General features: G+C 41.1%; 1 protein-coding gene across 1 annotated transcript; it reads left to right on the forward strand.

Annotated features, from left to right (window-relative positions):
- The first annotated feature begins 373 nt into the window (after positions 1-373).
- On the forward strand, positions 374-10,317 carry LOC145877058 (uncharacterized). Its single transcript, XM_082972359.1, has 2 exons — positions 374-878; positions 7,460-10,317. Exons 1-2 carry the CDS (start codon positions 590-592, stop codon positions 9,190-9,192), a joined length of 2,022 nt encoding a protein of 673 aa, XP_082828485.1. The 5' UTR covers positions 374-589; the 3' UTR covers positions 9,193-10,317.
- The last annotated feature ends 5,924 nt before the right edge of the window (positions 10,318-16,241 follow it).

Genomic DNA, 16,241 nt, shown 5'->3' on the forward strand with positions numbered 1-16,241 from the left:
GAGCAGTATAGACCTAGTCTGTTCATTATATACATCTACATGATGTATTGTTACACCATGTAGGAGCAGTATAGACCTACAGTAGCTGGCTACTTATTTATATGTTGTTTGACTGAATGAAACTGCCTTAAATGTGCTGTAGTAAACATTTTTTATTCTCACTAATCAATCACCACATTCCTGTCTTTGTATGTCTCAATAGTATTATTTAATTAAATCCATGTAAAATAATCTTTGTCTGAAAATAAAATCTGATCCTCAACTGCGTTTCCCTCCAGTCAGCAGACGGCGATGTGCGTCTTTCAGGCGATGCTGCAGCGTGACGTATAATCTAGTGGACGGTTCTTCATAAACAGCTGGTCAACCACCTCGGTAGCTTGCTAGCCGACATAGCCGAAAGATTCAAGCTATTTATACGCTTTCGGTCTATATTAGCTACTGTGTTTTAGACACACTTCTGTCGTATCTACTTGTTAACCTATTTAATTTAATATTACGTTATTTTTTATTAGTCAGCTATAGTAGCTGACTGGTTAAGTTAGCATTAGCCTAGTCGCTAATGATAGCTAGCTAGCTAACATCCCCGAACATGAGCTCCCTAAACTACTCCCCTCCTGTTAAAGAAGAAGAGGTCTGCTGGACGGAGAAAGAAGCTCTGGGGCTGAACATTGTCGTGAAAGAGGAGAAGGAAGAGGAGGATGTTACAGTAAAACAAGAAGTAGAGGGTGAGGCTGTTACAGTGAAAGATGAAGAGAGAGACGTTTCAGTTAAACAAGAGGAAGAAGAGGATGATGCTGTTTTTGGAGTGAAGAAGGAAGGAGAGATTACTGTCACATTGAAAGATGAAGAGGAGGAGACGGGAGATCTGATTAACACCAGTAAGTACCGCCTTCAATTAGTTTTTAACTTTGGATATTCGGAGTTGGCTCGTCAATACCTCTTCAACGGAGGGCCCTGGGATGATGACTGATATGTCTAGAATCAGACGACGTAGAGAGCAAGCTACCCCTTGTTTTCTCCGTTCCGTTTCCAAAAAGTGACTTAACATATATATTTGAGGAGGGTCTATCTGCTGACCGCAGACTGGGGGCCACGGCATGTAGTGATTTTAATGTAGTGATGTTTTACTACACACCGTTCCCCCCATGAGAGCCATGTGAGAGTTGGGTTGGCTACACCAAAGATTATGGATATACTGACAAGATGTCTCTCCGTCCTAACAAGGGGAGTCGTTGTCCACAAAGCTGCACTGCGGGTCTTCTAGCTCCCGTTTATCTTTTCTTTGGAATGGTGGATACATCTTATTATTGTAATCTATTGTTTATATTCTATGAGGGTTGTTGTCGTCAACCGCCTGTATTCAATGGAGAGAGATGCTAAGCTACTAGCATGAATATGCATAGCAATCTGGAGACAACTCCTATAGTGTTTTTATCAAAGTTGTCGGTATGTCACGTGTCCACGTAACAACTTAATCATTACGAAACTTCTGTTAGATCAAGTAAACCTCACGTAGCAAATAAGCCATTCATTTTGTTGTTGACCAAATTCAACACTTTCCACATTGGGTTGATAATTGTTTCCACTTGGATACAACCTACTGTAACCTACTGGCATGACCTAGAGAGATACAACCTACTGGCATGACCTAGAGAGATACAACCTACTGTAACCTACTGGCATGACCTAGAGAGATACTACCTACTGGCATGACCTAGAGAGTTACAACCTACTGTAACCTACTGGCATGACCTAGAGAGTTACAACCTACTGTAGCCTACTGCCATGACCTAGAGAGATACAACCTACTGTAACCTACTGGCATGACCTAGAGAGATACAACCTACTGTAACCTACTGGCATGACCTAGAGTGTTACAACCTACTGTAACCTACTGGCATGACCTAGAGAGTTACAACCTACTGTAACCTACTGGCATGACCTAGAGAGTTACAACCTACTGTAGCCTACTGGCATGACCTAGAGAGATACAACCTACTGTAACCTACTGGAATGACCTAGAGAGTTACAACCTACTGTAGCCTACGGCATGACCTAGAGAGATACAACCTACTGTAACCTACTGGCATGACCTAGAGAGTTACAACCTACTGTAACCTACTGGCATGACCTAGAGAGATACAACCTACTGTAACCTACTGGCATGACCTAGAGAGATACAACCTACTGTAACCTACTGGCATGACCTAGAGAGATACTACCTACTGTAACCTACTGGCATGACCTAGAGAGTTACAACCTACTGTAACCTACTGGCATGACCTAGAGAGTTACAACCTACTGTAACCTACTGGCATGATCTAGAGAGATACAACCTACTGTAACCTACTGGCATGACCTAGAGAGTTACAACCTACTGTAACCTACTGGCATGACCTAGAGAGATTCAACCTACTGTAACCTACTGGCATGACCTAGAGAGATACAACCTACTGTAACATACTGGCATGACCTAGAGAGATACAACCTACTGGCATGACCTAGGGAGTTACAACCTACTGTAACCTACTGGCATGACCTAGAGAGTTACAACCTACTGTAACCTACTGGCATGACCTAGAGAGATACAACCTACTGTAACCTACTGGCATGACCTAGAGAGATTCAACCTACTGTAACCTACTGGCATGACCTAGAGAGATACAACCTACTGTAACCTACTGGCATGACCTAGAGAGATACAACCTACTGGCATGACCTAGGGAGTTACAACCTACTGTAACCTACTGGCATGACCTAGAGAGTTACAACCTACTGTAACCTACTGGCATGACCTAGAGAGTTACAACCTACTGTAACCTACTGGCATGACCTAGAGAGTTACAACCTACTGTAACCTACTGGCATGACCTAGAGAGATACAACCTACTGTAACCTACTGGCATGACCTAGAGAGATACAACCTACTGGCATGACCTAGAGAGATACAACCTACTGTAACCTACTGGCATGACCTAGAGAGATACTACCTACTGGCATGACCTAGAGAGTTACAACCTACTGTAACCTACTGGCATGACCTAGAGAGTTACAACCTACTGTAGCCTACTGCCATGACCTAGAGAGATACAACCTACTGTAACCTACTGGCATGACCTAGAGAGATACAACCTACTGTAACCTACTGGCATGACCTAGAGTGTTACAACCTACTGTAACCTACTGGCATGACCTAGAGAGTTACAACCTACTGTAACCTACTGGCATGACCTAGAGAGTTACAACCTACTGTAGCCTACTGGCATGACCTAGAGAGATACAACCTACTGTAACCTACTGGAATGACCTAGAGAGTTACAACCTACTGTAGCCTACGGCATGACCTAGAGAGATACAACCTACTGTAACCTACTGGCATGACCTAGAGAGTTACAACCTACTGTAACCTACTGGCATGACCTAGAGAGATACAACCTACTGTAACCTACTGGCATGACCTAGAGAGATACAACCTACTGTAACCTACTGGCATGACCTAGAGAGATACTACCTACTGTAACCTACTGGCATGACCTAGAGAGTTACAACCTACTGTAACCTACTGGCATGACCTAGAGAGTTACAACCTACTGTAACCTACTGGCATGATCTAGAGAGATACAACCTACTGTAACCTACTGGCATGACCTAGAGAGTTACAACCTACTGTAACCTACTGGCATGACCTAGAGAGATTCAACCTACTGTAACCTACTGGCATGACCTAGAGAGATACAACCTACTGTAACATACTGGCATGACCTAGAGAGATACAACCTACTGGCATGACCTAGGGAGTTACAACCTACTGTAACCTACTGGCATGACCTAGAGAGTTACAACCTACTGTAACCTACTGGCATGACCTAGAGAGATACAACCTACTGTAACCTACTGGCATGACCTAGAGAGATTCAACCTACTGTAACCTACTGGCATGACCTAGAGAGATACAACCTACTGTAACCTACTGGCATGACCTAGAGAGATACAACCTACTGGCATGACCTAGGGAGTTACAACCTACTGTAACCTACTGGCATGACCTAGAGAGTTACAACCTACTGTAACCTACTGGCATGACCTAGAGAGTTACAACCTACTGTAACCTACTGGCATGACCTAGAGAGTTACAACCTACTGTAACCTACTGGCATGACCTAGAGAGATACAACCTACTGTAACCTACTGGCATGACCTAGAGAGATACAACCTACTGGCATGACCTAGAGAGATACAACCTACTGTAACCTACTGGCATGACCTAGAGAGATACTACCTACTGGCATGACCTAGAGAGTTACAACCTACTGTAACCTACTGGCATGACCTAGAGAGTTACAACCTACTGTAGCCTACTGCCATGACCTAGAGAGATACAACCTACTGTAACCTACTGGCATGACCTAGAGAGATACAACCTACTGTAACCTACTGGCATGACCTAGAGTGTTACAACCTACTGTAACCTACTGGCATGACCTAGAGAGTTACAACCTACTGTAACCTACTGGCATGACCTAGAGAGTTACAACCTACTGTAGCCTACTGGCATGACCTAGAGAGATACAACCTACTGTAACCTACTGGAATGACCTAGAGAGTTACAACCTACTGTAGCCTACTGGCATGACCTAGAGAGATACAACCTACTGTAACCTACTGGCATGACCTAGAGAGTTACAACCTACTGTAACCTACTGGCATGACCTAGAGAGATACAACCTACTGTAACCTACTGGCATGACCTAGAGAGATACAACCTACTGTAACCTACTGGCATGACCTAGAGAGATACTACCTACTGTAACCTACTGGCATGACCTAGAGAGTTACAACCTACTGTAACCTACTGGCATGACCTAGAGAGTTACAACCTACTGTAACCTACTGGCATGATCTAGAGAGATACAACCTACTGTAACCTACTGGCATGACCTAGAGAGTTACAACCTACTGTAACCTACTGGCATGACCTAGAGAGATTCAACCTACTGTAACCTACTGGCATGACCTAGAGAGATACAACCTACTGTAACATACTGGCATGACCTAGAGAGATACAACCTACTGGCATGACCTAGGGAGTTACAACCTACTGTAACCTACTGGCATGACCTAGAGAGTTACAACCTACTGTAACCTACTGGCATGACCTAGAGAGATACAACCTACTGTAACCTACTGGCATGACCTAGAGAGATTCAACCTACTGTAACCTACTGGCATGACCTAGAGAGATACAACCTACTGTAACCTACTGGCATGACCTAGAGAGATACAACCTACTGGCATGACCTAGGGAGTTACAACCTACTGTAACCTACTGGCATGACCTAGAGAGTTACAACCTACTGTAACCTACTGGCATGACCTAGAGAGATACAACCTACTGTAGCCTACTGGCATGACCTATATATATATATATATATATATATATATATACAAGCATTTCTAAACTTTTTTTCTCACTTTTATGGGGTATTGTGATGTCTTTATGAGGTATTGTCTGAAAATTGATAATTGAAAAAAAAATCTATTTCATAATAAAAATATGTAAAAAGGTGAAGGGGTCTGAATGCATGTATGTTGTATGTCCTAGGGCAGATTTAAAAAAAAATAGTATTTTCTTTCTACCAATTGATTGGTTGAAATGTTATGACGTGTATTTGTTCATATAGACACTCTCCATGTGTTTAATAAAATCAACTGTATGTGCAGAACTTGAATTGAACTGATGCTTCAAGCGTTTGATTAAATAATTAACACACACAAATGACTTGAGGAATCCAGAGGTCAATATAACCAGAAGAAAATAACCAATTCCCCACCTGCTGCTGGCCTTCGTTAATTCTGACGTAATGCTCCTGGAGTTTCCGGTAAAATAGGCAAACTTTTTCCATTTCCGTTTGAAGTGCCAATTTATCTTACCATTTCTACCGATCTGCTTGCCAGTTATGAACGAGTTACAACACCTGTTTGGCTCCTCCACTTCCTGGGTCGGTGAAGTGAGGTATTACATTTAAGGATTAAATCATTTAAGGAATATATCCAAGTCTCACGCTCATCACCTGTGGAATGCGGGGCTTCCAGCGAGGTGTGGATTTAACCTGTTAGGGCTAGGGGGCAGTATTTAAACGGCCGGATAAAAAACGTATTTACCATTTCGGATAGTGTCTAGAACGCACGAACAAAACGCCGCTGTTTGGATATAACGATGGATTATTTGGGACCAAACCTACATTTGTTATTGAAGTAGAAGTCCTGGGAGTGCATTCTGATGAAGAACAGGAAAGGTAATAACATTTTTCTTATAGTAAATCTGATTTTGGTGAAGGCTAAACTTGCCGGGTGTCTAAATAGCTAGCCCGTGATGGCTGGGCTATGTACTTAGAATATTGCAAAATGTGCTTTCACCAAAAAGCTATTTTAAAATCGGACATATCGAGTGCATAGAGGAGTTCTGTATCTATAATTCTTAAAATAATTGTTATGCTTTTTGTGAACGTTTATCGTGAGTAATTTAGTAAATTGTTAGTAAATTCCCCGGAAGTTTGCGGGGGGTATGCTAGTTCTGAACGTCACATGCTAATGTAAAAAGCTGTTTTTTGATATATATATGAACTTGATTGAACAAAACATGCATGTATTGTATAACATAATGTCCTAGGTGTGTCATCTGATGAAGATCATCAAAGGTTAGTGCTGCATTTAGCTGTCTTCTGGGTTTTTGTGACATTATATGCTAGCTTGAAAAATGGGTGTCTGATTATTTCTGGCTGGGTACTCTGCTGACATAATCTAATGTTTTGCTTTCGTTGTAAAGACTTTTTGAAATCGGACAGTGTGGTTAGATTAACAAGAGTCTTGTCTTTAAAATGCTGTAAAATAGTCATATGTTTGAGAAATTGAAGTAATAGCATTTCTAAGGTATTTGAAAATCGCGCCACAGGATTCAACTGGCTGTTACGTAGGTGGGACGATTTGGTGCCACCTAGCCCATGGGCCTCAGAGCTTGGACTCGAACCCAGAATCTCTAATGGCACAGCTTAGGCCACTTGCTCACCATTTTTGCTCCAGGCAGATATACTACATACATAACTAGCAGTTTCTGCATTAGCAGGGAGGTGTTTCTGCAATCAAATTGTGTGCGCATCGCCCTTGTCGCAATATTAGGAAACACAGAAAGGTGCCTATATTTGAGAACAAAAGTCGCCTGGCACACTGCTTAGGAGTTCAACACCTTTTACTTATTTCTAGTTACTACTAATGTGAAAACAAGACTAAATATGACTATTGTTGCTCACTTGACTGTCTTAAGACAATTGTCAAGTAATTTTAACATTCATTACAGACGTCAATTGTTGTACAGTATCATGGCTACGCTGTTGGCATCACCTTTTTCAGTGGATTTCTGCTGTTGTGAGCCTTTAACTATCTGTCTGACTTGTTCACACAGGAGAGAGACGTGACTATCATGGATCCTCTGGGGAGCCTCAACATCATGATGCTAACGAGTCAGAGAAGAGTCTGTCCAGATTCTATCACCTCAAGAAACACCAGCAGAGACCCACAGGGAAGAAATCTATCTGCTGCTCTGACTGTGGAAAACATTGCAAATCTTCATCAGAACTTAAAATACACCAGCGAACACACACAGGAGCGAAATCTCACCACTGTTTTGATTGTGGGAAGAGTTACTTAAGATTAAAAGCACTAAAAGTACACCTGAGAATTCACACTGGAGAGAAACCTTACAGCTGTGATCAATGTGGGAAGAGTTTTACTACATCTTTCTCTCTGACTCTACACCAGAGAATACACACAGGAGAGAAACCGTACAGCTGTACTGAATGTGGGAAGAGTTTTACTCAGTCAAGCAACCTGTTATCACACCAGAGGATACACACAGGAGAGAAATCTTTTAGTTGTAATCAATGTGTGAAAAGTTTTATTTCATCTAGTGACCTGACTGTACACCAGAGAACACACACAGGAGAGAAACCTTATAGCTGTGATCAATGTGGGAAGACTTATATTTCATCTTGCCATCTGACTAGACACCAGCGAGTACACACAGGAGAGAAACCTTATAGCTGTAATCAATGTGGGAAGAGTTTTACTCGGCCAGACAGCCTGATATTACACCAGAGAACACACACAGAAGAGAAACAATATAGCTGTGATCAATGTGGGAAGAGTTTTGCTGCATCTGGCTCTCTGACTCTACACCAGAGAACACACACAGGAGATAAACCTTATAGTTGTGGTCAATGTGGGAAGAGTTTTACTACATTTGGCTCTCTGACTCGACACCAGAGAAGACACACAGGAGAGAAACCTTATAGCTGTGGTCAATGTGGGAAGAGTTTTACTACATCTGGCTATCTTACTCTACACCAAAGAACACACACAGGAGAGAAACCTTATAGTTGTGATCAATGTGGGAAGAGTTTTACTACATCTGGCTCTCTGACTCGACACCAGAGAAGACACACAGGAGAGAAACCTTATAGCTGTGGTCAATGTGGGAAGAATTTTACTACATCTGGCTATCTTACTCTACACCAAAGAACACACACAGGAGAGAAATCTTATAGTTGTGATCAATGTGGGAAGAGTTTTACTACATCTGGCTCTCTGACTCGACACCAGAGAAGACACACAGGAGAGAAACCTTATAGCTGTGGTCAATGTGGGAAGAATTTTACTACATCTGGCTGTCTCTCCAGATCAAAACACCTCAAGAAACACCTGCAGAGATCCACAGGGAAGAGATCTCACTGCTGCTCTGACTGTGGGAAGAGATTCACCTCTTCGTCAGGCATTAAAATTCATCAGAGAACCCACACAGGAGAGAAACCTTTTAGCTGTACTCAATGTGGGAAGAGTTTTACTTCATCTTTCTCTCTGACTCTACACCAGAGAATACACACAGGAGAGAAACCTTTCAGCTGTGATCAATGTGGGAAGAGTTTTGCTGCATCCTGCTCTCTGACTCGACACCAGAGAAGACACGCAGGAGAGAAACCTTATAGCTGTGGTGAATGTGGGAAGAGTTTTACTACATCTGGCTGTCTGACTCGACACCAGAGAACACACACAGGAGAGAAACCTTCTAGCTGTGATCAGTGTGACAAGAGATTCTCCGGTAAAAGACATCTGATCAAACATCAGAAAATACATGAATGAGTTGTTTCATGATATCAATGATATAATGTCACAATGTAGAATGTTTAAACATTGTAGAAGGAGTATTTTAATGATGTCACAATGTAGAACCCTAAACGTTTGTCCCCTGTTCTATTGATTTCAACATGATATGGATATTAGCCTCAGGGGGAAAATCCAGGCTCTGAAATGGAAGAGTTACTATTTATGAGATTTAACAAAAAGTGATTAACAAAAAAAGAGCTGTGTTACACTTACCATGTTGGTGACCCACTTGAATCAAAATGCAACACTTCAAAATGTAGCTAGCAGCTTTCTACAAGTTGTCCTCTGACCAGGGATGTACACATTATTCCCAGATTCCATGTGGTTTTTCAGCTGTTCGTTTTAACAGGATGTGCAACCTCATGTCCCTCCTCTTGCATAATTGATTTCAACATGATATCGATGAGTGATGACAAATAAGTTCCTTTGTTTAGCGACCCCTACATTTAAATGCATCACTCCAAAATGTAGCTGACTGTCTTCTTCAGGTTGTCCTCTAACCAGTGAGGTGAAATATATCTCCCATTTCCATGTGTTTTGTTTAGTTCTGTTAGTTTCAACATCATGTACAACCTGATTTCCCCCCTAATTGATATCAGTGATTTATTGCTACTTGTCAAAACAACAGCGTTTCTGGTGCAGTTTATAAGGTGCTTGTTTTAAAAATTACAAGTAATATGATTATTGTGGCAGATGTTTGTGTATATAGCACATTTTATGTTTAGGTTTTCAATTTATCACAAACTGTTTCTGCTTATTGGTTATTGATTTGGACACGTTAAAACTGTGTTTTGACATCGGGGATATCCCATCTAGCAACATGTAATTGAAAAGAAGACTATGCCCCGTTTTTTCAGTGACTTGAAAAAAACTTAATTTCAACTTTAGTTGCAGGTAGCCTAGTGGTTAGAGCGTTGGGCCGTCATTGTAAATCAGAATTTGTTCATAACTGACTTATTGACAATTATTGCCTACCGGGGAACAGAGGGTTAACTGCCATGTTCAGGTGCAGAACGACAGATTTACCTTGTCAGCTCGCGATTCAATCCAGCAACCTTTCGGTTACTGTTAAATGAAGGTTAAAATAAAGAAATAAATACACATGGACGCAGTATAATCATTTGGTCTGTAATCAATTTTATTAACAATCCTACATCACTCCAGTATTTCTTCACAACATTCAAGCGTTAATTGTCTTTATTCCACTACTGAAGAATCATGTCTCAAATCACCTCATATTTCAAACATTCAGCCTGACAAAATATACGTTTTATTATTCCATGCCTCACCATTAAGTTAATTATTGCCAATACATATTAACCAAGGGGTGTACATTTGATCACAATTCATTTTGACTTTTTCCGTTTTGCAGATGTTTTGTTTGGGCTCGTTCCAAGTGGACCAGAGTTCTAGAAGCTAGTGAGTTTTAGGAAGACGAATGTTCTAGAAGCTAGTGAGTTTTAGGATTCTATAGAAAGAAGAGAAAAAGGAGAAAAAAATATTTCAATTGTATATTATTATTTAGAAATAAGTGTGTTTTTCTTGTTTTTAATTGTTGACAGGAGGTGAAGCATTTTAGTTGATTTTAATATGAAATGGAAGTTGTTTTCTGTTGGTGGTGAGCAAACTTGTCCAACAAAAATATAGGATATATTTGTTGTCTTAAGGGGAAGGTGTTACAGGCTTTGGTTTTTCCATTTATGTTTTGAGGTTGGACTTTAGCCCGTCTAGCTCGTTAGCCCGTCTAGCTCGTTAGCCCGTCTAGCTCGTTAGCACGTCTAGCTCGTTAGCACCACTAGCTCGTTAGCCCGTCTAGCTCGTTAGCCCGTCTAGCTCGTTAGCACGTAGGACTCACTGATTGGTGTCACCTCGTTAGTCAGTATGTGTTACACCTGTGCTGGCTTGTCCATCTCGTTAGTGGGAAGGTGTTTCACCTGAGCTGGTCCAGGTTCTATTTAAGAGTGTCTGGCCCAGTGCTCCAGTTGTCTTGATACATGTGGAGAGTCAACACCTTTAGTTGCTCCACCTTTTTGGTTTGCTTCCTGTCTTTAAGTTTGGTGTGGGTTTTTCTTTTGTTTGCCTCTTCTTGGGCAGATTTAGTGGGTCTCATGGTGGGTGTCTTTTATGTCCCAGTTGTTGTTACTAGTCAACTTCCAGTGGACACCCCCATAGTGTCTTTCAGAGCCCCTCCTAAAAAACAAGCTTATATTTTGGGTTGGATGTTGCATCCAATTAATATTTTAATCAATGGATTTTCCTTAGAATGCTAATTCGTCTTTCAGTTGTTAATCTTATGTTTGTTGTGGTAAATATTTCTGTTTATTTTCATTGTTTTATTTTTTTTCCTGTGAAGCATCCATGTCTGAAATGTGCTGTATAAATAAAGCTTGATTTGAACATATTGCAAAAGAAATCAACAGACTCTTGCTAAACCAATACGTATCTTGGTCCATCTTATTATGAAAAAAGTATAAATTCAGTAAATCTCCCACTATGTTAAAATAGTGCTGGTCTGTACATTTAGTATCACTTTTCAACCAACCTAGTGCATTTGTTGAAGATAAATGTTTAATTCAACAATACGTCAAAGGATTCAACTACTGCAAACCGAAACAAACAAATGGATCAACCAGATCAATCCCACTTTTCCAGCCTGCTGAAGGCGTGGTGGAGTGGTAAACACCACCCCCGGCTCTACCAGGGGCTTGAGGTGGTCTCCCACAGCTCTGCTTATGTCATGTTCTGTGGCCTTGCTGTTCCATTTATTGACTGTCCCTGCAACACAGAAACACATTAAGTCTTATTATATAAAACACTCAAAGTAATGGATATGGAGCATCTATGGCCTCAGTTACACCTGGCACCTAAATGTGACTTCTGATCACTCCAAGCTGCATTAGGTTCAGATCTACCAGGATGGGCCTTGACGCAGTCAGGCCACTGAATATGCATCAGCAATGTAAAGAGATGGGGTGAATGAGTGGGGAAAAGTACATTTGACACAAATGACCTTCATTATATCAAAGAACAAATGTGTGTCTGAGGGGAAATTAACTTTCATACAGCCAAAAGGGGTGAGAAATTACACCAATATCAGTGGACAATTTGTACTAATGTAAATAAACATAGATGATGGAACATATTCCTTTTAGCTGACGTGATGAACCGCTAAGGGGACATAAATATTTACCATCTAAACCATGTGTGACCTCTCACCTCTCTGGCTGTAGAAGTGTTCTTCCTAACCAGTCCCTCAACAGCTCTCTGACTGAGCTCCACCCTCACTGGGTCTTCAGAGGAGAGGAAGGCTGAGGAGGGATGGAAGGATGAATGGATCAGTCAGTCAATAAAGTGTAGAGCTGCTGTCTATGCTGTCTGACTAAATCACTATTTTAGTAGTTCATTAAAGTAAATAAGGCTTTATGACTGCTGAATACCAACTATCAATCACTTAGATCATGTATTTTCAGGTAGAGATACATCCTTGGGACGTCCCTAGCCCGTTGAAGTTGACATTTAAAATGGTTAAGGTAGGGGTTAAGGTTAGGGTTTAGGGTAGGGATGTCCCAAGGATCCCAGATAGCATTGACCATTGTGCATTCTTCTGTCTCTTTTACATAGCAGGAGATGAGTTCTGACTTCTGAACTTGAAAATATTAAATATCCTTATTATGTGAAATTGAATGAAACAATAATGTATGTTGATGCTAATATGATGTACAATATTCCATGATGTTTCTATATGATAACAATAGAGTAATATATTTAATATGATGTACAATATTCCATGATGTTTCTATATGATAACAATAGAGTAATATATTTAATATGATGTACAATATTCCATGATGTTTCTATATGATAACAATAGAGTAATATATTTAATATGATGTACAATATTCCATGATGTTTCTATATGATAACAATAGAGTAATATATTTAATATGATGTACAATATTCCATGATGTTTCTATATGATAACAATACAGTAAAATATTTAATGTCATATACTATTTAACAGTTTCACTAATTCATTTTAATTAACTAAATCATTATGACACACCCCTCTCTATTGTCATTGGTTGCACTAATTGCACTGGTTGTCTATATAACCTGGTTGAAGTATTCATGACATCACCCTGAGGAAGGCACAGTGATGCTGAAACGTTGGTAAATACCCATTCAATTGCTGGGAGTTTATACATGGAGTGTGCAACTTTATTTTGATAGTTTATAGTTTATTCGCCATTAGTCAGGACCTCCTCACAAACTATTCTTCTGGGTGTGCGCCAGCTCATGTTTTTTAAAGGTAGGTAACAACACATCCGCCACACTGACCCTCAACACAGGGGCCCCTCAGGGGTGCGTGCTCAGCCCCCTCCTGTACTCCCTGTTCACTCATGACTGCACAGCCAGGCACGACTCCAACACCATTATTAAGTTTGCCGATGCCACAACAGTGGTAGGCCTGCTCACCAACAACGATGAGACAGCCTATAGGGAGGAGGTCAGAGACCTGGCCGTGTGGTGCCAGAAAAACAACCTCTCCCTCAACGTGATCAAGACTAAGGAGATGATTGTGGACGACAGGAAAAAGAAGACTGAGCACGCCCCCATTCTCATCGACGGGGCTGCAGTGGAGCAGGTTGAGAGCTTCAAGTTCCTTGGTGTCCACATCACTAACAAACTATCATGGTCCAAGCACACCACGATAATCGTGAAGAGGGCACGACAAAACCTATTCCTCCTCAGGAGACTGAAAAGACTTAGCATGGGTCCTCAGATCCTCAAAAGGTTCTACAGCTGCACCATCGAGAGCATCCTGACTGGTTGCATCCCTGCCTGGTATGGCAACTGCTCTGCCTCTGACCGCAAGGCACTACAGAGGGTAGTGCGTACAGCCCAGTACATCACTGGGGCCAAGCTCCCTGCCATCCAAGACCTCTTTACCAGGCGGTGTCAGAGGAAGGCCCCCCCCACACTCTCTGTTATCATCTATGCATAGTCACTTTAATAACTCTACCTACATGTACATATTACCTACTAACCGGTGCCCCCACACATTGACTCTGTACCGGTACCCCCTGTATATAGTCTAGCTATTGTTATTTAACTTCTGCTCTTTCATTCTTGTTCCTTTTATTTCTTATTCTTATTTGTGCTTTTTAAAACTGCATTGTTGGTTAGGGGCTTGTAAGTAAGCATTTCACTGTAAGGTCAAATTCAATTTGATTTGATAGACTCATAGTACAGAATGAATGACTGACTGCCCGGTTCAACATCAGTTCACCGTCTCACCTCATACTGTATTGGAGCAGCATTAGCTGACTGCCCAGTTCAACATCAGTTCACTGTCTCACCTCATACTGTATTGGAGCAGCAGCAGCTGACTGCCCAGTTCAACATCAGTTCACCGTCTCACCTCATACTGTATTGGAGCAGCAGCAGCTGACTGCCCGGTTCAACGTCAGTTCACCGTCTCACCTCATACTGTATTGGAGCAGCAGCAGCTGACTGCCCGGTTCAACGTCAGTTCACCGTCTCACCTCATACTGTATTGGAGCAGAAGCAGCTGACTGCCCGGTTCAACGTCAGTTCACCGTCTCACCTCATACTGTATTGGAGCAGCAGCAGCTGACTGCCCGGTTCAACATCAGTTCACCGTCTCACCTCATACTGGATTGGAGCAGCAGCAGCTGACTGCCCAGTTCAACATCAGTTCACCGTCTCACCTCATACTGTATTGGAGCAGCAGCAGCTGACTTGATCGTTGATGCTAATCATCATGTTTGAATCTGAGAGTAAATAGAGCCGACTACACTCTAAAAATGAAGGGTTCAACTGGAGTTGTTCTCAGATCCCCTAAGAACAGTAGGGTTCTTGGTCAATGAAAAACAGCCCCAAAAGGTTCTTCAAAGAACTTGTTAGAAGGTGGGTTCATCGAGGAACCTCCGTTGTTGCTGGAGTTCTTCCGGGAACTTCGCAATTACAACTGAAAACGATGGTGACAAGTTTGGATGCGACAACAGTTAAAAAGGTTAAGTTGGGTTGATGTTTGGCTCTGAATATGTCTCGAAATAATGTATTATAATAATATAACATACTAATAATGAATAACGAAGACAATGATGGTTTTCTGTGAATATCTTCCATAACGTTACTATAGTTAATGAACGTAAATATTAGAAAGCCGGGTTTGACCGTCGGCGTTGTATGAGCTACAGTACAGTACCGTTAGCTAGCTAGCTAACGTTATGTCCTAACTAGGCACAACTAGGTTTGGATTATTTCCTCAACTATATTCTTTCCCATATATTGTATATCGTTTCCATAAAGACAATATGGCTTTACACTCATTAACGTAAGTTTCCAATCTAGAGCAGTTCTCACTTTTGTGATAATAAACTAGCTAACGTTAGCTTCGTTAACTAACTATTACAGGTTTAAATCAAGTATATGTTTAAAATAATTACAGGTGCACCTTACTAGCTTATACTATATCATAAATGGTCTTAACTAGTAAACACAGATTCCAGTTTTCATTCAGTTCACAGATGGCTGGCTGGGCCCTGTTTACACCTCCAAGGCCCCCCCCCCCCCCCCCCCCCACACCCAGGAATACACACTCAGAGCCTACGAGGCTTTTCTAAAAACTCCACTTTGCTTCGCTCACATTCTTTTCTTTTTAACAACGTTCAAGATGTGGTATCCACTATATATACTATACTGATGGTATCCACTATATATACTATACTGATGGTATCCGCTATATATACTATACTGATGGTATCCACTATATATACTATACTGATGGTATCCACTATATATACTATACTGATGGTATCCACTATATATACTATACTGATGGTATCCACTATATATACTATACTGATGGTATCCACTATATACACTATACAGATGGTATCAACTATATATACTATACTGATGGTATCCACTATATATACTATACTGATGGTATCCGCTATATATACTATACTGATGGTATCCACTATATATACTATACT

The sequence above is a fragment of the Salmo salar genome, unplaced genomic scaffold (genome assembly GCF_965601325.2).
Source record: "Salmo salar unplaced genomic scaffold, fSalSal1 ptg000669l, whole genome shotgun sequence".
Taxonomy (NCBI): Eukaryota; Metazoa; Chordata; class Actinopteri; order Salmoniformes; family Salmonidae; genus Salmo; species Salmo salar.

Excerpts from the sequence above, each read along its gene's own strand:
- LOC145877058 (XM_082972359.1), top strand. The coding sequence starts at position 590 with ATGAGCTCCCTAAACTACTCCCCTCCTGTTAAAGAAGAAGAGGTCTGC. Across the intron at positions 879-7,459 it reads GGGAGATCTGATTAACACCA|GAGAGAGACGTGACTATCAT; the intron begins GTAAGTACCGCC and ends TTGTTCACACAG.